General features: G+C 38.3%; 1 protein-coding gene and 1 pseudogene across 4 annotated transcripts in view; both read right to left on the bottom strand.

The window, feature by feature from the left end:
• Positions 1-26703, bottom strand: part of OPHN1 (oligophrenin 1) — a 386576-nt gene that overhangs the window by 54098 nt on the left and 305775 nt on the right. For all 4 annotated transcript variants that reach the window (XM_032255831.1, XM_032255830.1, XM_032255828.1 and 1 more), the window contains 3 exons: positions 22004-22062; positions 20916-21021; positions 3093-3252 (listed from right to left, as the gene is read on the bottom strand). In XM_032255831.1, coding sequence (XP_032111722.1) covers positions 3093-3252; positions 20916-21021; positions 22004-22062 — 325 coding nt within the window. The remainder of the gene's footprint in view (positions 1-3092; positions 3253-20915; positions 21022-22003; positions 22063-26703) is intronic.
• Positions 7915-8012, bottom strand: LOC116535114 (annotated as a pseudogene).

Genomic DNA, 26703 nt, shown 5'->3' on the forward strand with positions numbered 1-26703 from the left:
ATACCTTCAGTTTATTCTTTTTCAAAATTGTGTTAGCCTTTACAGTTCCTTTCCATTTCTACATATATTAGTATTACCTTGTCTTTATCTATAAAAAATCTTGCTGGGATTTTGATACTGATTACCTTAAACTTATAGATTAATTTTTAAAGAATTGACATCTTTACCATGTTGAGTCTTCCACTCCATGAACACAGTATGTATCTCAATTTATCTAGATTTTCTTTGATTTCCTCCATCAGCATTCTGTAATTTTCAGCATATTAGACTGACAAATGTTTTGTTAGACTTATGTCTAAGAATTTCATTTGTTTTAAATTTTTGCAAATGGTACTATATTTTTAACTTCAGTTTCTATATGTCCACCACAGGCATATTCTTTTGCTACAAGTACTCCCTAGACAAGAATTCACACAGATTTAACCACCACCTCTATGCTACTGAAGACTAACTCTGTTTCTCTAATCCTGTTCTCTTCTACTGCAGATATCTCATGGGCATAGCTAACTTAACATATCCCAAGCTGACTCCTGCTCTTCTCATTCAAATCTGCTCATCCCCCTAGCTTTACTCACCTCAATAATCGGCAGCTTTGTCCTTTCAACTGCTGAGATTTATTTAAAAAAAAAAAAACAAACAAAAACTTGGCATTATCCATGACTTCTCTTTTTCTCTCATACTCCGCATATGATTTGTCAGTAAATGCTGCTGGCTCCATCTTCACTGTTACTATCCTCATCCAAGGCATAGCCAGTTTTTAAGACTGTACTATTGAAACAGCCTCCTAATTAGTCTCATTGCTTCTACCCTTGTCTAACACAGCTATTGTCCACATTGCAGCCAGAATAGGCCTGTTAAGCCTAAATCAAATTGTGTCACTCCCATGCTTAAAACCCTCCTTCTACTTACCCAGACGGAGTAAATCCAAAATCTTTCCAGTGGATTCTAAGTCTCCACTGCAGGATATAGTCTTCTGTCTCTCTCCATTACCTCTTTGAACCCATCTTTTTCAATTTTGTCTTTTGCTTAATCTATTCTAGCTAGTCTGGCCTCCTTGCTGTACTGTGAATAGGACAGGCGCACTTCTGCCTCTGGGATTTTGCACTTACCATTTCCTCAGCCTAGAATTTTCTCCCCCTGGATAGCTGAATGAATCATTCCTTTACTTCCTATCGATCTCTGCTGAAAGGTCATCTTCTCTGTGAGGCCCTCCTCATTTCCTTATTTTCTCCTCTCCTCTCTGTATTTAAAATTGCAAAACCACTTTCCAACCCTTCCTATTTCCCTTCTCGGCTTTTCTCAACGTTCGTTACAATCTAAAGTATTATATATTTTACTTACTTTGAATACTGTTTGTTTACTTCCTTTTGAATATATAAACTCTATGAAGATGATATCTAGAGTTCCTAAAACAGTACCTGGTATATAGTGGGTACTTGATAAATATTTGTTGAATGAATCAATCGATTTATCAATTTATCACATCTGGGCTTTAGAACAGGGGCTAGCAAATTACAGCCGACAGGCCTGTTTCCTATTTTGTAAATAGAATTTTTCTAGAACACATCTACAACCATCTGTTTACATATTGTCTATGGCTGTTTTTTCACTACAATGGCAAAGCTAAGTAGTTGTCACAGAGATCCATGGCCTGCAAAGGCTGAAGTATTTATTATACAGCCCTTTAAAGAAAAGCTTTCTGATCCCTCCTTGAGATTCACATAGTCAGCTCCGCCCCAGGCATTGCTCTCTGGATATCTTTCAGAAATCACAAATGCCACCTGTCCCAAACTGAACTTTTCTCTATTTCCCTCAAACTTTCCCATTCTGAATTTCTTATATGTATGAAGGGCAGCCCCATCCACTCAGTCAACCAAGTCAGAAAATCAGGATTCAGAAATCTCCCTCTCCCACATCCCCTACTTCCAGTCACCAAGTCTTGCTGCTTTTGCCTCCCTGTCCTTCTTTATTGAATTATGCTTTGCCCTAGGATGGCACTAGCTACCATGAAGCTTATACCCCAGAGTAGGGCCATCTGCTGCAAGTGTACAAGAACTGTCAATAAATATTGGTCTTAAGCTCACTCTGGGCATCATTTTCTGACTCTACCTTTGTTTTACTTTTTGTACTTGACCTCATTATAATGTATGATGCCTTATATTGTATATGTGATATAAAATATGCTATCATATATTATTTTAGAAGGAGATGGGATTCAAATAAGTATAAGTATTGATTTCTTTATAGTTTTGCTGGAGTTCAGGACCTGCTATCCCAAAATATGGTGACTTGGCATTTGTGGAAACAGCAGAAGCAAGGTTTCTCTACCTTCTTCCCTGGAGCAGGCCATAAAGAATTATCTGACCTTCCTCTAAAGTAGGTCATTCCAGAGATACCCTCCCTATAACTGGAGGAAAAGTATATCCCTATCCTCAAAGACACAGAAAAACCAAGAAGAATCTGAACAAACAAGCCTTGCTAAGATACCCCTAAGTTTATTACCATTGGATCATACCCTTCTGTCCTCTAATCACTAATCGTCACAACAATCCACTTCATCAAACTTAGTATAAAAAATGCAAAAGTTTACCTGTTTCTTTGGGTCTTCATTTCTAAAGGTTCTTGTGTCACATAAAACTTATTAAATAAATTTGTATGCTTTTGTCTTGTTAATTGGTCTTTTGTTATAGGGGTCTCAGCCATGAACCTAGCAATGGGTGAGAACATAAATATCTTCTCCCCTGCAGTTTCATTGTATATAAACCATTTTTATGCTGTCATTGTCCTATTTACCCATCTGTCTCCATATTATACATTGTTAACTCCTTAAAGGCACAGACAGTGACTTTTTCTTTTTCAGTAACCCCAGTATTTAGCATGGTGTCTGAAAATAATATAGTTATAATCTTAAGCAATATTTGCTGAATGAATGAATTACCCAGGGTCAGAGTTGCCATTAAATGTCGTTGTGTCATAATGGGATTTCCTTTCATTGTCAACGTGAGCCATGGAGGAAGACACAGCACTTAGAGACAGCTGGGGGAAGGTGTCACATGTTTGGAGGAGAGGTAGTGAGAATAGAAAAAGCATACCTTGCCAAAGTGCTCGATTAGTATTTCCACCACGATGTTCTGGAATTTGATGTTCATCATGGCGGCTACAGTATCCTCCTGAGCTCTCATCAGGGTGGGCCCAAAGATCACCCCCATGTTGGAGGGGGTCATAAGATTCTCTTTGCTGTGCTCACACACACTGCCAGAAGAAAAGGGGCAAGATTAACAAAATTTGCTCCAGTACCCTTTTACAGCCAAGACTGTGTTAGGTGCTAAAGAGGGTAAGAGAAACTAAAAAGTAGAAGGAAAGGAGCAACCTCAAGTATGTATTGGAAGAACTGGTCACAAAGGAAACAATCAGCAAAGAATACAAGATAGTATAAAACTAGGAGTCAAAGCGGTTAGACACAGCTAACCTAGCTAACAGCATTGAAGGAGTTAAGAGACAGATGGGGATGTGGGGAGGGACTACAGTTAGTTGGATATTATTTGGAGAGGCAAGAGGGAAGCAAGAGGGCATTCAAAGCAAGAGGAACAGCCCATATAAGTATAAAGCATGTACAAAGAACCAGAAAGCACATTGAGAGAATGCCTACCAGTCACCTAAATCAGCCCCTTCCCAACCCGCTTCCCTCCCACCATTAGAGAAGCAAAAACCTGAAAGGCCTGAAAGGGATCATTAAGATTAGCCCTTGATTATCTTCCTTATTTTACAGTTGAAAAAAAGACCCAAAGAAGGGAAGGAATTTCCTCGAAGTCACAGTCAATTAGCTATAGAGTAGAACCTGTAATCCCAGATTTTCTGTCACTTGCCTTGCTTAAATTCCCTTTAGTGGCTTCCTATCACTTTGGGACAGGAGCAATTCTCTTCAAAGTGGCAAATGAGGCCCTCCATAACTTGAGTAACTTGATCCCTATATCCAATTCCTACTCACAGGTTAGGCTCCGAAGCTGGGTTTGAATCCCAGCATGGCCACTCACTAGCTGAGCAACAGAGCGTTCACTCATCTAACCTCTCTGAACTTAAGTTTTCCTACCTGGGAAAATAGCACCCACTTCAGAGAGTCGTTAAAAAAAAATAAAGATAAACTACTTTAGCATGGAACCTGGCACCCTGGGAAGCATCTGTTGTTTTTATTATCTCTCCAGGAGCCTTCGGGCATTGCTGACCTCTGACACTCTTGTTATACTAAATTGCTTAGATTAGGGTTGTCTGGTTATACCACATTGTTGCAGACCCCCCCCATACCTCTCTTATGTAGTTCTCTCTACCAAGAATGTCCCCCTTTCCCTATATCTACAAAATGTCTATCTATCCTTGGAGATGCACATAATGTTATATCTCCTTCAGGGAGACCAGAGCCCACTGTGTTCATCTTAACTAAAACCACTGGCAAGTAAAGTAAGTTGCAATTTTCTCTTTACTTATTTGCCTCCTTTACTAGATGATAAACAACTTCCAAGTGTGTGTGTGCCTGCCACACAGCAGGTACTAATAAATTATTTGTAAAGGAATTGAGCTCCGCTGGTGCTCTTTCAAACAGTGCTGGAGGCAGCCAAGTAAAAGGCAATAATCCCTTTTGGTCAGTTTGGCTGTAGGGACAGCCCAACTGCATACCGAAAACACTTTCTCCAGACCTACCAAGTCTAAGGCCCAGAAGAGAACGGCAGGTTCTTAACAATGAGTGGGTAATTGAGAGGAACAGAATCCTTAGACAAATCTTAATGTGAAATCTGTTAAGCCCTAGACAAAGTGTGAGCACCTTTCAGGTGGAAATGAACAGCAACCATTCATAGCTTTTGATATTGCTGGGCTAGTGATATGTTCCTTTTAACAGTTTCAATACCCCTGCAATTAACCTTTATTCTTTAGTGACAGAATTTTTTTTCAGATATTAAAATGGAAAAGTATCTCTATGCTACCACCAAGTGACCTGAAAATGCTAAACCACTAGTAAAAAGGCAAGGACACTTGCTTATCTCTTTTTGTGAGTTTTGAAAGGAACTGATCTTTGTTCAGTGTCCCAGCAGTTCACAGAATCATCACAACTCCAAAAAGTAGAATATTTTAGCTTTGAAGCCTAGGTTTACCAAGAGTGAAGCACTTAGCAAAGTCATATGGCAAGACAGAGATTCAAACTCATATTTGTTGCTACCCGAGTATTATAGTCATTCAACTGCATCCCACTACCTGCTTGTCTAACTTTCTAGAGAAATTAAAACTCATATGTGAGCTCTTCTAAGCTAAAACCACCTTTTGTTTCTCTGAGGGCATTACTTGGCATCCCATTTAGAATACTCTTCCTTCTTGGCCTTCTTAGGAGATTTGGAAGTTCACCTATTCTTTGGGGAGATTGCTTTGTACTTAGTAGCTCTCTTTTTATTATATATTTTGCAAACCAGTAAAAGGGATAAGTCACATCCCAAATTGTTGGTTAACAAGATGAATGAAACCAAAAACAAGAGTATGTGATATTTGACAACAAAGGAATCTTGAACTCTCTAGTCCACTGAGGTTGGTTGTAAGAAGTCTCCAGCAGAGAATAAAAGAATTCTGATTGCATGGTTTAGATTAGAGGTCATAAATTTAAATGTCTAGAGGGGCAAGACAGGTAGCTTACATGAGAGAAATGGGCCTGGTGAGAAGTGGCTGCCACATTTAAACAAGCAGACATTCTTTAGACCACCATTTTCCCACCACTCACTCAGAGACACATCATCAACAGAATTACCTCTAGTTTTAAGAAAGGGAAATTCCTAGGCCACATCTAATGTAACTCTAATATAATATTTGTTAAAACACTTGGGAGTGGTGGGGGCTATGGCAAATTAGAAGCTTCTGCCCATTCCAAAGCAAGAGACCATTACTCAACTCCAACAGATCACTGCCACGTAGGCATGCAAGTCCAGTGTGCTGAGATCCTCTTTTTTTCCTGAAATGTATACTTTGATATGAACTATCTGGATTTTTAAAATGTTGAAGCCAAATCACATTTTTCCCAAAACACTGCAGGACAAATAAAATATATTTGTGGTCTGGATCTTGTCAACAGACTGCCAGACTAAGACCTCTGGGAGAATGAGAAGCTACCTATATGAACTTTAAGGTCTCGCCCAATTTTAGCATCCAATGAGTGTAAGAGCTGTATGCCCTCTGACTCCTATACAAAAAAGCGACCTTCAATAATTTTGGGTCCTTTACTAAAGTACGGTGTCTCTGGATCTATCTTTTTCCATCATTAGGTATCTGTCCCTCATCTGTAAAATGAAGTTATTAGATGATCTAAGTGAACTTCCAGCTCTAACAATTAAGTGAATCTAAGAAAGTCATACTCTTGAAAATAATGTAGGGCAAAGATAACCACACTCTGTGTCTCCTGTTAGAAGAACACAGAGCCATCTATTAGTGTGTTTGTCTTTCCCACCCTATACATACATATATACACAACACACACACACACACACACACACACACACACACAGCCCCTGAAAACACAAAACAAAAAAGGAAGCAGAAATTTGAACACAGAGTAATTGATAATAGTATTACTCATTTCTTTTTAGATATGATAATGTTATATTTATAAAGTGTTCTCATCTTTTCAAGACATAAACTGAAATATTTATGAATGAAATAATAGGATGTCTTGGATTTGATTCAAATTAAATGGGAAGAGGGAAAATGGGGAGGATATAGATAAAACAAGATTGGCCATGTGTTGATTATAGTTAAAGGAGTGGTGATAGAAACACAAGACTTCCCTATACTGTTTCCTCTTTTTTCGTATATACTTGAAATCTTGCATAATAAAAAGTTCTTCAAAAGGAAAAGACAACAGTGGAAGGAGACAGTGAGTCAGGGTCACAAGTGAATAGGTCCCTCTCCCCAAGGATGGTGCCATTTTTTAAGGGCTGGCATCTTTGGCTTCCTCCACTGGTATTATATTATCTGTTATTTACTTTAAATACTTCGACAAAGTCCATATGATGTCATGAATTTCATCAGTCATCAGTTACGAACCCAACATTATTTATGTACCACTAAGAAAGAAAAGTAATTTCATTGTCATATCATCATATATTTTTGAAGACATTTAAATAGAAAATAAACTCAACAATGAACATAATTTAAGTGACTATAATATGAGCAGCTATTACAAGTTCATGCATGCGGAGGCTATGATAATTACATCAAAATGGCTGCCTGACAATTGTAATTTTAAGAAACCATTGATTCTCAGATGTGTAGAATTCAGATTACAATTTGAAAAAAGTGTTATGAGAACTGATGAAATTTGGTTTATATGTTTGTTAGTTTTCATGTATACTCTAAAACATGTTAGTTATGATTATAGTATTTGTGAATACATACATACTTTAGGGGTTACTAATGAGTATTTAAAGGACACAGACAAAGCCAGAGGAGCTTGTATAAGTTTCAGCTAACTTTATTTCCAGTCAACACCAAAGGCTTTGTTAATGAGTAAACATAAGGCAAAAATGAATTATCATTGCCTAGATGTATTAAAGACATATGGACTGGCTGAAAATATTGTACAGACACTCCCAACCGTGCATTAACAGGGTAGAAAAATATAGCAATGGTCAATCTTAACATCCGTAAAGTGAATCAACTAATCTTAAACATCTTCAGATGTGATGCAGCATATGGTATACAACATCACCTATTATTTGTTCCAGCCAACAAGTAGTTAACTTGACTCCATCTAGCCTTTAGATATAATCTCTACTTTACAAAAAAATACAGGAAGTAGAGGAACTAGCTGAAATATATGACAAAGAAGAAAGTAGACAAAACTAGGAAGTAACATTCTATAGGACAATTAGTCTTCTCTTGTTGGTAAACCAGTGTCATAAAAAAAAAAAAAGGCACTGTGCAGGGACCATGCTAATCTTCTCTATATCATTACAATTTTAGTATAGGTGCTGCCAAAACACTCCTCAATAACTTCAAAAGAATGGAAATCATAACAAAAAGTCTCTCAGACCACAGTGCAAACAAATTAGATCTCAGGATTAAGAAACTCACTCAAAACTGCACAACTACATGGAAACTGAACAACCTGCTCCTGAATGACTACTGGGTAAATAACAAAATTAAGGCAGAAATAAAATAAGTTCTTTGAAACCAATGAGAACAAAGACACAACATACCAGAATCTCTGGGATACAGGTAAAGCAGTGTTTAGAGGGAAATTTATAGCACTAAATGCCCACAGGAGAAGCAGGAAAGATCTAAAATAGACACCCTAACATCACAATTAAAATAACTGGAGAAGCAAGAGGAAACAAATTCAAAAGCTAGCAGAAGACAAGAGATAACAAAGATCAGAGCAGAACTGAAGGAGATAGAGACACGAAAAACCCTTCAAAAAAAATCAATGAATCCAGGAGCTAGTTTTTTTTCTAAAGATTAACAAAATAGATAGACCACTAGCCAGACTAACAAAGAAGAGAAAAGAATCAAATAGACACAATAAAAAATGATAAAGGTGATATCACCAGTGATCCCACAGATATACAGACTACAATCAGAGAATACTATAAACACCTCTATGCAAATAAACTAGAAAATCTAGAAGAAATGGATAAATTTCTGTACATATACACCCTCCTAAGACTACACCAGGAAGAAGTCAAATCCCTGAATAGACCAATAACAAGTTCTTAAATTGAGGCAGTAATAGCCTACCAACCAAAAAAAAGCCCAGGACCAGACGGATTCACAGCCGAATTCTACCAGAGGTAAAAAGAGGAGCTGATATCATTCCTTTTGAAATTATTCCAAACAACGGAAAAAGAGGGACTTCTCCCTAACTCATTTTATGAAGCCAGCATCATCCTGATTTCAAAACCTGGCAGAGATACACACACAAAAAAGAAAATTTCAGGCCAATATCCCTGTTGAACATCAACACGAAAATCATCAACAGAAAACTGGAAAACTGAATCCTGTAGCACATCAAAAAGCTTATCCATCAGGAACAAATCAGTCTCAACCCTGGGATGCAAGGTTGGTTCAACATATGCAAATCAATAAACATAATCCATCACATAAATAGAACCAATGACAAAAACCACATGATTATCTCAAAAGATGGAGAAAAAGCCTTTGATAAAATTCAACACCCCTTCATGCTAAAAAATCTCAATAAACTAGGCGTTGATGGAATATATCTCAAAATAATAACTGTTTATGACAAAACCATATTCATAATGAATGGGCAAAAACAGGAAGCATTCCCTTTGTAAACCGGCAAAAGACAAGGATGTGCTCTCTCACCACTCCTATTCAACATAGTATTGGAAGTTCTCGCCAAGGCAATCTGGCAAGAGAAAGAAACAAAGGGTATTCAAATAGGAAAAGAGGAAGTCAAATTGTCTCTGCAGATGACATGACTGCATATTTAGAAAACTCCATCATCTCAGCCCAAAATGTCCTTAAGCTGATAATCAACTTCAGCAAAGTCTCTGGATACAAAATCAATGTGCAACAATCGCAACCATTCTTATACATCAATAACAGACAGAGAGCCAAAGCGTGAGTGAACTCCAATTCATAATAGCCACAAAGAGAATTAAATACCTAGGAATACAACTTCCAAGGGATGTGAAGGACCTCTTCAAGGAGAACTACAAACCACTGTCAAAGAAACAAGACAGGACACAAACAAATGAAAAAACATTCCATGGTCATGGATTGGAAGAATCAATATCGTGAAAATTGCCATACTGCCCAAAGTAATTTATAGATGCAATGCTATCCCCATCAAACTACCATTGACTTTCTTCACAGTATTAGAAAAAAACTACTTTAAAATTTATATAGAACCAAAAAAATAACCCATATAGCCAAGACAATCCTAAGCAAAAAGGACAAAGCTGGAGGCATCACACTACCTGGCTTCAAACTACACTAAAAGTCTACAGTAACCAAAACAACCTGGTACTGATACCAAAACAGATATATAGACCAATGGAACAGAACAGAGGCTTCAGAAATAGCACCACACATCTACAATCACCTGATCTTTGACAAACCTGACAAAAATAAGCAATGGGGAAAGGATTCCCTCCTTTTTTTTTGGTGGGGGGGGAAGAGAAAAAAAAGAAAGAGAAAGAAAAAAAGAAAGAAAAAGAGAGAAAGAAAGAAAAGAATGAAAGAGAGAAAGAAAGAGGAAGGGAAAGAGGGAGAGAGAACAGGAGTCTTACTTTATTGCCCAGGCTAGAATGTAGTCTAAAAATGGGTATCGAAAACCTCTTTTATGCCAATAATTGTGCTTAACAATGGAGACAGGAAGAAATAAGGGAGGAAAATAACAAACAAGCAACCAACCAATATTTCATTTAAACCTGTGAAATGCTATGCAATTACTGAGGAGTGACTTACTTCCAATTATGTAGTCACTTTTAGAGTAGGTGTGATGTGGTACTGATAAGAATGTATGCTTTGTGGATTTGGGGTGGAGAGTTCTATAAATGTTTATTTAGTTTACTTGTTCCAGGTCTGAGTTCAAGTCCTGAATATCCTTGTTAATTTTCTGTCTCGTTGATCTGTCTAATATTGACAATGTGATGTTAAAGTCTCCCACTATTTTTGTGTGGGAGTCTAAGTCTCTTTGTAAGTCATTAAGAACTTGCCTTATGTATCTGGGTGCTCCTGTATTGGGTGCGTATATATTTAGAATCGTTAGTTCTTCTTGTTGCACTGATCCTTTTACCATTATGTAATGACCTTCTTTGCCTCTTTTGATCTTTGTTGCTTTACAGTCTATTTTATCAGAGACTAGGATTGCAACTACTGCTTTTTTTTTTTACTCTCCATTTGGTTGGTAAATCTTCCTCCATCCCTTTGTTTTGAGTCTTTGTGTATCCTTGCATGTGAGATGGGTCTGGTTGCAGCATACCCATGGGTTTTGGCTTTTTGTCCAATTTGCCTGTCTGTGTCTTTTGATTGGGGCATTTAGTCGATTTAAATTTAGAATTAATAATAACATATGTGAGTTTAATACTGCCATTTGATGCTAGCTGGCTGTTTTGCCCATTAGTTGATGTAGATTCTTCATTATGTTGATGCTCTTTACCTTTTGGTATATTTTTGGAATGGCTGATACTGGTTGTTCCTTTCTATGTGTAGTGCTTCTTTCAGAAGCTCTTGTAAAGCAGGCTTGGTGGTGATGAAATCTCTGAGTACTTGCTTGTTGACAAACGATTTTATTTTTCCTTCACTTATGAAGCTTAGTTTGGCTAGATATGAAATTCTGGTTGAAAGTTATTTTCTTTAAGGATGTTGAATATTGGCCCCACTCTCTTCTGGCTTGTAGGGTTTCTGCTGAGAGATCTGCTGTGAGTCTGATAGGCTCCCCTTTGTGGGTAACTTGACCTTTCTCTCTGGCTGCCCTTAGAATTTTCTCCTTCATTTCAACCCTGGTGAATCTGACGATTATGTGCCTTGGGGTTGCTCTTCTTGAGGAATATCTTTGTGGTGGTCTCTGTATTACCTGGAGTTGAATGTTGTCCTGCCTTGTTAGGTTGGGAAAGTTTTCCTGAATAATATCCTGAAGAATATTTTCCAACTTGGATTCATTCTCTTCGTCACATTCCGGTACACCTATCAAACGTAGATTAGATCTTTTCACATAGTCCCATATTTCTTGGAGACTTTGCTCATTCCTTTTTACCCTTTTTCTCTAATCTTGTCTTTTCGTTTTATTTCATTGAGTTGGTCTTCGGCCTCTGATATCCTTTCTTCTGCTTGATCAATTCGACTGTTAAAACTTGTGCATACTTCGCCAAGTTCTCATATTGTGTTTTTCAGCTCCATTAATTCACTTATATTCCTCTCTAAATTGTCTATTCTTGTTAGCATTTCGTCAAACCTTTTTTCAGTGTTCTTAGTTTCTTTGCACTGGGTTAGAACATGTTGTTTTAGCTCACAGAAGTTTCTTATTAGCCACCTTCTGAAGCCTGATTCTGACAATTCATCACACTCATTCTCCATCAGGCCTTGTTCCCTTGCTGATGAGGAGCTATGATCCCCTGAAGGAGGAGAGGCATTCTGGTTTTGGATGTTTTCAGCCTTTTTGTGCTGGTCTCTTCCCATCTTTGTGGATTTATCCACCTGTCGTCTTTGTAATTGCTGACTTTCAGATTAGGTCTCTGAGTGGACGTCCAGCCCATTGATGGTGATGCTATTTCTGTTTCCTTATTTTCCTTTGGCAGACACCCCTCCCCCACAGAGCTGGACCTTCCCGGGTTCAGCTGTGTTTGCTGTGAAACTCTCAACTGTCAGCATTTCCAACTTCTGTTTTTCTGTGGGGGTGGGACCAGCCGAGCCCAATCAACTGGCTCCCCGCCTCGGAGCCCCCCCCTTCTCTTCTCCTAATTGAACAATTGATTCTCTCCCAGGTGCCCCAGTCGCCCACTGAAAAGGCGCCAGGATCTATGCAATTTCCCGTGCGGTGACCGCATGGGCTGAAACAGTGGCGCTCTCGTGGCGCTTTTCTACCCAGGAATCTCCTGGTCTGGCTCCTGGCTTCAGTCCCTCTTTCAATCAGCTGAATGGGCGACTCTGCCTTCCCAGAGCTCCAAACGCCAACCAAAAGGGCACCTAGTCCTGCACACTCCGCACTGAGAATCGCCACACCGAGACACCTGCAAAACAGCTGTGCTGGCCAAAAGAGTCACCCTGGCGACCCATGGGCCTCCTCCACTGGGAATCTCCTGGTCCGTAGGCAACAAAAATTCATCTGGAAGTCTGGCATCCACTCACTCCCTGCACCTTCACTGGGAGCTGCAATCTTGAGCTGCTGCTAGTTGGCCATCTTGGATCTCTCCAAGGATTCCCTACTTAATAAATGCTATTGAGAATACTGGCTAGCCATATGCAGAAAACAGAAACGAGACCCCCTTCCTTACACCTTATACAAAAATGAACTCCAAATGGATTAAAGACTTAAATGTGTCAGACACTATAATCCCAGCACTTCGGGAGGCCGAGTTGGGTGGATCATGTGGTCAGGAGTTTGAGAGCAGCCTGGCCAATATGGTGAAACCCCATCTTTACTAAAAATATAAAAAATTAGCTAGGTGTGGTGGCATGTGCCTATAGTCCAGCTACTTGGGAGACTGAGGCAGGAGAATTGCTTGAACCCAAAAGGTGGAGGTGGCAGTGAGCCAAGATTGTGCCACTGCACTCCAGCCTGGGCAAAAGAGTGAGACTTCATCTCAAAAAAAAAAAAAAAAAAAAAAAAGACTTAAACATAAGACCTAAAACCATAAAACCCATAGAAGTAACCTAGGCAATACCATTCAGGACATAAGCATGGGCAAAAACTTCATCACTAAAACACCAAAAGCAATGGCCACAAAAGCCAAAAATGACAAATGGGATCTAATTAAACTGAAGAGCTTCTGCATAGTAAAAGAAACTATCATCAGAATGTACAGGGAACCTACAGAATGGGAGAAAATGTTTGCAGTCTATCCATCTCACAAAGGCCTAATATACAGAATCTACAAGGAACTTAAACAAATGTACAAGAAAAAAACAACCCCATCGAAAAGTGGGCAAAGGATATAAACAGACACTTTTCAAAAGAAGACATTTATGCAGCCAACAAACATATTGAAAAAATGCTCATCATCACTGGTCATTAGAGAAATGCAAATCAAAACTACACTGAGATACCATCTCATGCCAGTTATAATGGTGATCATTAAAAAGTCAGGAAACAACAGATGCTGGAGAGGATGTGGAGAAATAGGAATGCTTTTACACTGTTGGTGGGCGTGTAAATTAGTTCAACCATTGTGGAAGACAGTGTGGCCAGTCCTCAAGGATCTAGAACCAGAAATACCATTTGACCCAGCAATCCCATTACTGGGTATATACCCAGAGGATTATAAATCATTCTACTATAAAGACACATGTACATGTATGTTTATCGCTGCACTTTTCACAATAGCAAAGACTTGGAGCCAACCCAAATGCCCATCAATGGTAGACTGGATAAAGAAAATGTAGCACATATACACCACTGAATACTATGCAGCTATATAAAAAGATGAGTTCATGTCTTTTATAGGGACATGGATGAAAATGGAAACCATATTCTCAGCAAACTGACACAGGAACAGAAAACCAAACACCACATGTTCTCACTCATAAGTAGGAGTTGAACAATAAGAACACATGGACACAGGGAGGGGAACATCACACACCAGGGCCTGTCGGCGGGTAGGGGGCTAGGGGAGGGATAGCATTAGGAGAAATACCTAATGTAGACGATGGGTTGATGGGTGCAGCAAAGCCACCATGTCATAGGCATACCTGTGTAACAAACCTGCATGTTCTGCACATGTATCCCAGAAAAGAAAAAGAAAGAAAGAAAAAAAAAAGGCACTGTGCTAGGTTAAAAAGACACATGTATCCCAGAACTTAAAGTATAATTAAAAAAAAAAAAAAAAGAAAGAAAGAAAGAAAAAAAAAGGCACTGTGCTAGGTTAAAAAGACAAAAAAAGACATAAATAAAGTGTGGCCCTATATTGAACTCCAGATTGGACAAACATCTATAAAAGACCACTTTTTGGGTCAACTGGGAAAATGGTAATATGGTCCGGAAAAGTCAAAATTGTTAAAATAATAAAAGTAGACTAAAGAACAGCATAATCTCATTTTGGTAAAAAGAGCAAACATGTATGTTTATACAAAAATGCATGTGTGTGCACGCATATGCATACACACACACATAGAGAAAGAGAGAAAGAGAGAGAGAGAGAAGAGAAAAAGATCAAAAAGAACCTAAACTATATTAACAGTAATGATTATTGAATGTTGGGAATAGAAAGCTTTTAGTTTTTTTCTGCTTTTTTAATATTTGCTAATTTTTACAATGCACAGTATTGCTTCTCAAATAAGAGAAATATTATTAGAAAAATTTAAAGAATCTAGTAAGCTAATAACCCATACCCTTCAGAATGGTAGCCCAGGTCTATGGTTACAAAGGGGTACTAGACTGTAGAATTGTATTGCCTGACTCCAATCTTATCTGCCTCCAGTGAACCTTTCATTCAAGATGCTGTCAGGGCATCTGAAAGGACAGAGAGCTGGGACTTCATCTGAGTTTGCAGAACAGGTTGTACAAGTCTTTTTTCCTCTGCCTGCTGATAAAAAGCTATAAGGATGGCAGAATTAGGCCCAAAGCTTGCTTCTATTGTAATATTCCACTGGTAGTAAGATTGCCAGGGAGGTGACCTTTCAGTTCTCCCATCTCTGACTAATAGAAGCTGCAGATACTAATCAAAAAGAACTGGATAATTGGGAACCTCAAATTGGTTGAGGTCAGTTTGGGTCTACCTGTTATTAGCCTGGAAAACAGGTTGGCAGTAGAAACACAGTACAAAGGCATAGATGCACTTATCGTATTGATGATGAAAGCAGCAGTTGACAGGCAGGATAATTATGTGCATTTTAAAAACACATGCATTTTCTTCTTCTCCTGTGTAAATTTCTCTACTGAAACAAAGCCAATTTTTTATTTACATTTCCCTACAATTTTCATTATAAACTTTTTCAAACATGCAAAATGTTGGAAGTGTGGTACTAGGAAGACTCATACTGTCTATATCTAGATTCAAAAATTAACATATTACCACATTTGCTTTCTCTTTCTATATTTTTTTCTTAATCCTCTGAAAGTAAATTGCTTCAACCCTAAATACTTCAGCATTCATTGTCAAAGAATAAGCACATTTTCCTACAAAACCACAATAACATGTTTGCTTCTTAGAAAATTTGCAATAATTCTATATCATCTAATATCTAGTCCATATTCCAATTTTCTCAAATGTTACAGGAGAAAAAAAGTCTTTTATAGCTGTGTTTTTTAAATCTGGATGCAATCAAAGCTCTTGTACTGCATTTGTTTCTTTAGTCTCTTAATGTAGAACAGTACCTCTACCACTTTTTCCCCACAACATTGACTTTTTTGGAAAGTCCAAGCCTTTTCAAAAGTGTTTTTGTTTTTGTTCGTTTGTTTGTTTGAGGCAGAGTCTTGCTCTGTCACCCAGGCTGGAGTGCAGTGGCGCAATCTCGGCTCACTGCAAACCTATGCCTTCTGGGTTCAAGCAATTCTCCTGCCTCAGCTTTCCAAGTAGCTGGGATTACAGGTGCGTACCACCACACCTGGCTAATTTTTTTGTATTTTTAGTAGAGACAGAGTTTCATCATATTGACCAGGCTGGTCTTGAACTCCTGATCTTGTGATCTGCCCTCCTCGGTCTTCCAAAGTGCTGGGATTACAGGCGTGAGCCACGGAGCCTGGCCTTCAAAAGTTTTATAGAATGTCAAACACTCTGTGTTTATCTATACTCCTTATTTCCTGCAAACTGGAAAAAATTAATTTGATCCAGGCTACATATTTTTGGCAAAAATATTTCACAGTTTATGTTTTAAAATTTTTATTATATCTACTTAGGAGGTACATAAGGTGGTTTGTTCCATTATTACTTTTTTTTTGGTGGGGCAGGGAGCAGCTGAGTCTTGCTCTGTCACCATGCTGGAGTACAATGGCATGATCTCGGCTCACTGCAATCTCCACCTCCCAGGTTCAAGCAATTGTCTTGCCTCAGCCTCCAGAGTAGCTGGGATTACAGGCACTCACCATCATGCTGGCTAATTTTTGTAAAGACGGAGTTTCACCATGTTGGCCAGGCTGGTCTTGAACTCATGACCGCAGGTGATCCACCTGCCTCGACCTCCCAAAGTGCCAGAACTACAGGCATGAGCCACCGTGCCCAGCCAGCTCCATTATTACTGATGCTAACTTTGATCAATTACTTAAGGTGGTGTCTGCCAAATAGATTCATTGTAACGATACATTTTTTTTAATTTGTGATTTAGTAGGTAACCTGTCAGTAATACACTGGAATAATGTCAACATCCTATTCCTCAATACTCTCTTACTCAACAGTTTTGATTCATGTCTAAAACAGACCACTTAGATTGTAAACTAATGATTTTTCTGATTTTGTCATTCTTCATATGTTTATTAGCTGATATTCTTTCTGCAATAAAGAGCTTTCCTTCCTTTGTCCACCTCCAGGGGTTTTATTTTTCAACACGTAATAATCAAATACATTTTTTTATTGTTATTGATGTTCAGATTGACTCAAACATCATCAGTATCAGCCCTTTCAAGGTTTCCATGTCCTTTGAACATGACACTATTGGTGTGACTCCATTCTTTCTCGCTCTGTGGTACTATTTATCCAAGGCTAACCTTGTATTTTCCTTGGTCCAGATATGGAATCAGCCATTCTGATTGCTTTGTAAAGGAAATGCTATTTAAAAACAAAAAACTGCACATTAAGTATATTCACTTCTTTTTGGGTAGAATCCCTTCAAGACTGGTTCAGTGAATAAAGTTATTTCTTCTTGTTGCTTTCTCTTTAAGTCATGGATTCATATTTTCTTAATTTAATTTTAATGTTATAAAATTATGTCTTTAATTTTATATCTGTGTCTCTTTTTTATACACTATATAGCTTAGCTTATAACATTAACATATTTACTTTTTTGCTCTTTATAAGATGTGTGTGTGTTTCAAGTTAAATTATATTACTACTATAAATAAACCTACTGAGTAATGCTTAAAATTTTGCTCTTCTTGTTTCTAGAGTATATCTCATTAAGGATGAGTCAGAGGACTGTGCTGACAAGTTAGTTGAAATAACTGCTTTCTCTCTGTGATTATGTTATCAAGTTGATAAACACTTACGTTCATTAAATTCATTTGCTTGTTTTGGTGTTGTTTTATGATTTATAATTTTTTATTTAATTTTATTTTTTGGATATGTAAAACATTAATAGTCAGAAGTACATAAGGAGGTGTACTTAGAGGAATCCAACTCTTATCCCTATCCCCTACACCCTACTTACCACAGCTATCCACCATAATAACTACTTTGGTTTTTATTTTTATAACGAGTTTATTGAAATATATTTCACATATCATAAAATTCACCCTTTTAAAGGGTACAATTAAATGGTTTTCAGTATATTCACGGAGCTGTGCAACTGTCACCCCTTATCTAATTCCAGAAATTTTCATCATTCCAAAAAGAATCCTCACACTCATCATCAATTACCCCCATACTTCTCACGCCCCCATTTCCCAGACTCATCAACTTTCTTTCTCTATAGATTTGTCTATTCTGAACATTTAATATAAATGGAATCATATAATATATGTACTGTTGTATCTTGTTTTTTTTTTACTTAGCATAATGCTTTTAGTGTTTATCCTTGCTGTAGCATGTATCAGTACTTCATCCTTTTTTATAGCTGAATAATATTCCATTGCCTGTATATCACATTCTGTTTCTCTATTCATTAGTTGACAGACATTTGGGTTGTTTCCACTTTTCGACAACTACGAATAATGCTGCTATGGACATTTGTGTACAAGTTTTTGTGTGGACACATGTTTTCATTTATCTTAGGTTTATACCTTGGAGTGGAATTGCTGGATTTACGGCAACTCTACATTTAACTTTTGTAGTCATTCGTTTTTTTTAAATTTATCTTAGTGTATGATTCATTTGACAAAAATTTTTTGGAAATGTGTGTGCATTCTTACATAATCTTAGTTTCCTCTTTTTTCTTGCAAAAGAAAAGCTAGCATATTATAAACCTTGTTTTACAGCTTGAGTTTTTTTAATGTAATTGTTTGTTTTACATGCTGGAAAATAGTAATACACCCCAGAAATCACTACAAAACAAAGTTCATAGAGGTCTTCCTCATTCTTTTTTTAAATTACTACATAACACTACATTGTTGAATATACCCTTACTTACTTGACTAGTCCCCTATTTTCAGATATTTGTGCTGTTTCCAATCTTTTGCTTTTGAAAACTGTGCTGCAATGACAAACCTTGTGCATGTGTTGTTTGTATTTGTGGAGGTGTATCTTTAGAGTACATGCCTTAAAAAAAAAGCAAACATATTATATGCCTTGTTTTGCTGAGTCAAAGGATAACTGAATATGCAGATTTGTTAGGTATTGCCAAATTCCCTCTTCTGGAACTGTACTGCATTAATACAATAAATTTAATAGAGGACAGTTTCCCCATAGTCTCATTAACAAACATTAGGATTTGTCAATAACTGGTAGCTCAGTATAGCTTTAATTTGTATTTTTGTTACTATGAGTGAACTTGAGCATATTTCCATATATTTAAGAGTATTTGCCATGCTATTTCTGTGATCTATTTGTTCATGTCTTCTTCTGATTTCAAGAATTTGAGGACTAAGAATCTTGAAGTAAGCCAGGCATTCACCCTTTGGGTAGATAGAGGCAGGCACCCTGTCGCTCACTAAGCAGGGACAACCTCAATTGAGTCCTTGGCTCCTGTAACATGTTAAGACTCTCAGAAAGTCAGAGCTGAAGGAACCCTTTGGGATTAGCTGCTTCAGTCCCTTTGTGTTATAGATGAACAAACTTGTGGCCTAGACTTTCTCTAGGTCAGACAGCATATTTGTGATAGATCTAGAACTTGAGCCAAAGACTCTTCCAGGGTAACTGTACATTAACATGCAAATGGTTTCTTTGCTGGGTTTTGTACATTTACTGAGATTATCACAAACTACTTTTTGGAGAGCATATGCCTCTTAATGTCCTCTATTAGCTCAAATTGCAAACACTGGCAATAAATATAAAAGCCATCCTCTCTTGTTAATTCTGCTTATTACCTATCAATCAGTGTCCATAATATTCATTTGCTATAGAAGTGTAAAAAACAGCCCTTGAAAGTCAGAGCTGAATCAGATCTTGGAGATCTCACATATAATAGGAAAACTCAAGGTCGAGATAGGCAAAGCACTCAGGATTTACTACAGGGAGAGGCCAAAAGAGCCATTAGCCCAGAAACTTGCCTTCATTAAAGGCCTCAATTTTAAGTGTTTGAGATCCTCTCCAACTGAGGTTAAAATGTATCATTACTGCATCTTTGGAGTATGCAGACAACTGTACTTGCTAAATACATAAACTTAAAATACATTATAATTTTTAAGCTTATTTTCACATTTCTTTACTGTTTAATATACCAAGAGAGGCCTTAAGAGTGACCTGTTCCTGGTCACGAAATGAACTAATAGCACAAAGCAGAAATAAAACTAGAGCTCAGGTCGCTGACTCCTGGACAGAACACTTTCTACCTTTTTTGAGCCAAGTAAATTCATCTTGATTCACAATATTAAATCCTCTGGCCAGGGAGCACCACTGTGTGATACATGTGCCCCTTTCACCTGCCTGTCTCAGTGTCCGTCACCAGGACTATTCTCCATAATCCCGCTGTCTGTTACTGCTGGCCACACCAAGGCAAGAAGTGGACCAGAACCTTAACAAAAAGTTCCATTTCTTGAAAGCCACTCATGTGACATGCATTTTACCTGTGTTCATTCTAATCCACACAACTGGCCTTCACTGTAGGGATTGTACAGATGATCAAACAGATTCAGAGAGGTTTGCCTAAGATTATATAGCTAAACCAGTTGGAGAGCTTCAATTCAAAACCAGGTTCATCTGACAACAAAGCCTGTGTCCACTCCACTCTACCTTGCTGTTACCTTTCAACTGAGACAATCCACATGCATGATGACTCTAAGAGGATATATATATGGGTCAAGGCAAAATAGCCTTCCTCACAGAGCGCTCAGCCTTCCAAGGAAGCAGTTAAGGTCTGGGGCTGAAAGAGCTGAGAAGCAGCTTCTGTGTAGTCCAACCACATGGGCAAGTCGTCTAAGAGAAACTTTTTCTGAAAATCCAGCAGTTACTTACTTGACCAAGTGTCTTATCAGAAGTTCCAGCATCTCTCGGTTCTTTTCTGGTAGCTTATATACCAGGGAGTGAATAGCTCCCAGGCGGTAATCCAGGTTGTCAGACTCTGGGAGAGAACAGTAAGAGATAAATGGTTTGGCATTCTGGGCAACTAGATTAAGCAAATTCTTACATGTATACACACACACACACACAAACACACACACACAGAGAGAGAGGGAGCGAGAGAGAGAGAGAAGACTGTTTCAGACGGAGTCAGAACTCCAGGCACAGCAGGTTGTTCCTAAAGTCTCACAGATAAATTTCCAGCTGGAAACCTATTCCCATCCACCTTCCTTGTGGTACTGAGAAGTGTGCTGCTGCCTCTGGATTCCTGTGAAAATCACTGAGAGAGCCCAGAAGTAAAGAACAAAGCTCCTTTGTTTCAACAAAGATCCATTATGATGCTAAGTCCCCTGAATCTTTTTCCTGAACACCACACAGGATATGATGCAGAATAAGGGTCACGTTGAAGTGGGAGGGGCACTCATACAGTGACCTCAGCCAAAACTTTCAATGCTTCTTTAATCGCCAACTTTTGGGGGTGATTCCATATGCCTTATTTCCCATGTACTAACGTCCTCTCCCTCAGTTTTCTCATCTAGAAAATGTGACGCTGGCGCTATCAGATTAAGAACAATGGTTCACAACACAATCGAAAAGCTTTTGAACAGGCAAAATGATGAAGGAAGTTGAAACAGCAACTGTCGTGTAGCCATTTTGCTGTCCCCTGGTAATGTAAGCAAATGTTCTTGTTCTGATGGAAGAGGCAATGAATAAATATATAAATAAAGTCTTTATATTCATCACATTCCTCAAGTAACCAATTTTCTCAAGCCCTCTTAAGTAACACTAATTATGAAAAATAACACCACTCTTGAGTTAGATAGCAAGCAAGAATACTTTCATTTGGCAGTTGTGCATAATTTGTTTATGTGTTTTAGGTTTCTGTGCCCTCAATCACTTCTCCTCAAACAATTTTCTAGGCTTATTGCAGTAAACATTAAGAAACTAGGACAACACAGTTAATTAGTAACATAAATACTTACTGGCAGCAGAGACCAGCTCTTTGTGAAGCCTATAGGTCATGACAGGTTCAGATAGATTCCTGAAATGAATGAAAATTGTCAGTTTCTTTGGGAAGGATGCAGCTGGATATTGGATTCTTAGTTCTGGAGACAGCAAGGCTGATGTTTCTGAGCCCTACAACTTAGTGGGATTATATTCATTTTTCTCTTAACCTGAAGCTTCATCAGGGGAATCCAAGTTGCTAGTAATTCAACAAAAGACCTGCAGGAGCATAGACTGAGGCCTCTGGAAAAGTCTCCAACTAGCTCCCAAAAGTGAAAAGAGACACAAACCAGTCCTGCAAAATTCCAAAGAGGGCCCATTCTGAATGCTACCCTGAATCTCTTACAATTTGATAGATCCTTAGAATTTCCAAAGTGCTTTTGCAATTGTCCTCCCAACTGATGCTTCCAATAATCCTGTGAGGCAGAACAGTTATTCAAATCCCCATTTATAGGAAGAGGAATCTCAGGCTCAAATGGGTTTATTCACTTAGTCGAAAACCACTGGCTGAGCATCTACTTGTACAGGGCATTGTGCCAGGTATTGGGAATCCAGGGACGAACAGAAATAGTCCAAACCTCCAAGAAGCTAATAGTTTAGTAGAGGAGAGCACCATACACAAAACTTGCAATGCAGTGGGACAAGTATGATGATAAAATAAAGGTACATGGTAGGTGGCTCAGAGGAAGTAAGAAATCAACCAATAATTATAAGAATAGCAAACTCTGTACTGCTCTAATAGATTTACATGTATTAACCCATTTATAAAGCTCATAACAACTCTGTGAGGTAGGTACTGTTTCCAGTTTATAGATGTGGAAACTGAGGCCTAGTGAAGTTAAAGAACTCATCCAAAATTACACAGCTAATAAGTGGCAGAAGCAGGAAGTCTGTCTCCTGGGTCCATGCTCTTAATTACTATACTATACTGCCTGCCACTGTTATTGTAGTAATCCAAGCAAAAGATAAATAAAAGACAAACAGAGGGGCTAGGCATGGTGGCTGACATCTGTAATCCCAGCACTTTGAGAGGCCAAGTAAGGAGAATCACTTAAGCCCAAGAGATCGAGACCAGTCTGGTCAACTTAATGAGACCCCCACCTCTAAAAAAAAAAAAAAAAAACGTAAAAACAGTAGCTGGGCATGGTGGTGAGTGCCTGTAGCCCAGACTACTCAAGGGGCTGAGGCGGGAGGATCATTTGAGCCTGAGAGAGAGAAGGGTATGGTGGGAGGGCAAGACGTCAATGAGTCATAATCACACCACTGCACTCCAGCCTGCATGACAAAGCATAGAAAGAATAGGTGAGGAGAGTGTTTTGAAAAATATTAACAAAAGAACTCCTTCTTTGATTGGGTATGATGGCAAGAGAGCAATTTGGTTTGAGTGAGTGAATAGAATAAGTTGATTAAGAGGGAAGTAGAGATGCTAAGTCACGGAGGCCTCAGGAAGGAGATGTCTACTAAGAAGCTGGATATAGGGCTCTGCTAGATCAGAGAAGCAGATGTGAAAATCAGGAACCTCGACAGATGATAAAACCACAAGAACAGCTGCCACTGCTCCAGAGGAGATGGCAAACTGGCAGTCAAACAGCTACATGAGGCCTTCTGACATTTCTCCTTTGTCCAGCACAGTGTATAAAAGCGAAATGGAATTGAATCAATGATCAAAATATTTTAAAATGAGATATTTCATTTAAAAATCTTTTATTTTAAAAATATTTCATACAAACCCATATATGAAATATATATATATAAAATGAATATATGAAATATTTCATTTTAAAAATATTTCATACAAACACATATTCCCTGTATGTTGAAAAATGCAAAGATCTTTGTAGAAGTAAACAACACTGCTGTTTGTATGTAAACAAAGGGATTGTCATGCAAATAATGGTTCAATGTACAAAGTGTTTAATAGGAAAATAGTCTACTTCACTCAGTTTTATTCCCTGGCCCCTGTAGATATTTCAGTTTTCAGTTGCTCTGCTATAGTAAAATGAGAAGAGAGCCCTGGGAAACACCAAATAGAAAGCCCATACAGGGGACTGACAAAAATGACCAAAGAGGTTAGAGAAAAACAAAAAGTAAGTGATTCAGCAGAGTCCAAAATAGGAGAAAGTATTAAGGAGGGCTTTTTCAAATGTTGCAATTCAAATGTTACCAAAATATCCAGTAAGGTAAACACTGACAACTGTCCTTTGTGTACAGCATTGAGGGTATCCCTGGTGACCCTGGCAAAAGCACCTTCATTGGAGCAGAGGGAGTAAGAGTTATTACAACGAGTTAAGAGGGAACTGGGGAGTTAAGAAGTACAGACAGAGATTGTATATTACTTGACACAGAAGCTTGGTTGATGTCGATGAAAAGAGTAAAACTGTGTAAAATATTTTAAGAGATTTATTCTGAGCTAAATATGAGTGACCATGGCCCGTGACACAGCCCTCAGGAGGTCCTGAGAACTTGTGCCTAAGGGGGTCGGGGTACAGCTTGGCTTTACATATGTTTAGAGAGGCATGAAGCATCAATTAAATATATTTAAGAAATACATTAGTTTGGTTCAGAAAGATGAGACAACTCAAAGTGGGGGCTTCCAGGCTATAGGTAAACATTTGCTGGTTGACAGTTGGTTGAGTTTATCTGAAGACCTGGGATCAATGGAAAGGAATGCTGAGGTTAAGTCAAAAGACTGTGGAGACCAAGTTTTATTGTGCAGAGGAATCTCTCAGATAGCAGACCTCAGAGAGAGCAGGTTGTAAAATGATTCCTATTAGACCTAAAAGGGCGTCTGGCTCTTAGTTAATTATCTCCTGGATCTGGAAAGAAAGAAAGAAAACAATGGGGGAAGGGGATTTTCTATAGAATGCAGATTTTTCCACAAGAGACTTTGTAAGGCAATTTCAAGGTATGGCAAGGAAATATATTTTGGGGTAAAACATTTTCATTTTTTCCCTTGTTATGCCAGAGTCAGATTGGAAAGTAAATCACGATATACAGGGTTAAATAAAACCCATTTGATGAGAATGTATGGTTTGTAGGGCATGACTCCCCAAACCCCTTAGAAAGAAATTTCGGCAAGATAAAAAATCAGAGCTTAGTCCTCACTGAGAAGGGATAAAGTATCTCATTAGGCAATCCTGTTTACTCTAACTATCATCCATATGCTCAATGATCACCAAGATTTTAGATCAAGCCCAAAACTCATCATTGAGTTTCAGACCTATATAAATTGCCTGCTTAATATTACACCCTGATTTCTTCAAAGGTACCCACATTTGACATATCCAAAGTCCAACTTATTGCCTGCCTCAAACTTAGTTTTCTTGTGTTTCTTAAATCAGTAAACACCATCATTTGGTTGTATGGGCCAGAAACATGGAGTTACCTTTTTATCACACTATCCCCAATCCTCATATTCAATTCATCAGTTTGACTTCCCAAATCTCTTGAATATGCTTACTTCTAGGAATAGCTACTGCTAATTTTTAAAAGATCCTATAAAGCCCCAAATGATCTGGCCTCTACATACCTCTCCCTGCCTCTCTACACTCAATACTCCCCCTGTTCTGATTCATGTAGTTTCCTGAAGGGGACTTCCTCCCTCCTGCCTCCAGACTTTGCATATTCACTTCCCTCTCTCTGGAACCCAACCCCCACTTGGTTGATTCCAACTTACAGTTCAAAACTCAGTTTAAACAACCGGAATGAGTGAGGTCCTCCTATTAAATGCTTTCATAGGTATACCTTTCCTTCAGAGTACTTATTAGAGTTTATTACATTTGTGTGATTATTTGTCTTCTAGTTCTTTAAGGTCAGAGACCATACCTATACATAACTGTTTGCCTAGTGCCTTAACATCATACTTGGCATTGAGTAAGCACTGAGGATATTTTTCTTGAATCACTTAATGATTTAAAGATGTATATGGCTGGAACATACTGACGCGCTGAAAAAAAACAGCCAGTTGAATGAGAGGATAAAAATATAGGAGAGAGAAGGGATAATTTCTAGAGGACTTCTCTGGAAAGCTCTGGATAAGGGGTGATTTAGTTACCTAGAACAGAGGGTGGAGATCTGCCCTGAAACACAGTTATCTTTGAGAACTCTAAAGGGTATTTACTGGCTGGTGTATACTACAGAACCGTGGGCGAGAGTCACAAGAACAAGTATCACTTATTGGGGATGCTGCCCACTCACACTTTCAGGCGTGACCCTCTCATCTTTGAAAAGGACCATACTGCCTATTACAGGATGAGCTGGGAATAATGCAATGTGGGGAAGTCCTTACAAGCCTAAGAAAATGTTGAGACTCCTTCGAAGGGAGCTAGAGATACAGAATCACTTATTCCCACTATTCTCGTCACAAGTCTTCTTAAAGTATTCATAACAGATTGCTCTCTGTCTTTACTAAATTACCAAGCCATCCAAAGAAGGCCAAAGTGGCCAAAGCTCCTGGAAGTAGGGGGCAGGAGAAGAAGATGCCCCAGTACCAGGGGACTTATAAGTCGGAGACACTTAGATTTAAAAAATACAACCTGGGATCATGGCTATTACTTAACGGGGGAAGTGGGGCACCTTGGTTTCCTCATCTACAAAATGAGTCAAGTACCATCTAGTACACTCAGTTAATGGGAGAAAAAAAAAAAACAATGACATTATCAGTGTAAACAACTGGCCA

Source organism: Sapajus apella, unplaced genomic scaffold, assembly GCF_009761245.1.
Source record: "Sapajus apella isolate SASKATOON/1434 unplaced genomic scaffold, GSC_monkey_1.0 scaffold91, whole genome shotgun sequence".
NCBI classification, from domain to species: Eukaryota; Metazoa; Chordata; class Mammalia; order Primates; family Cebidae; genus Sapajus; species Sapajus apella.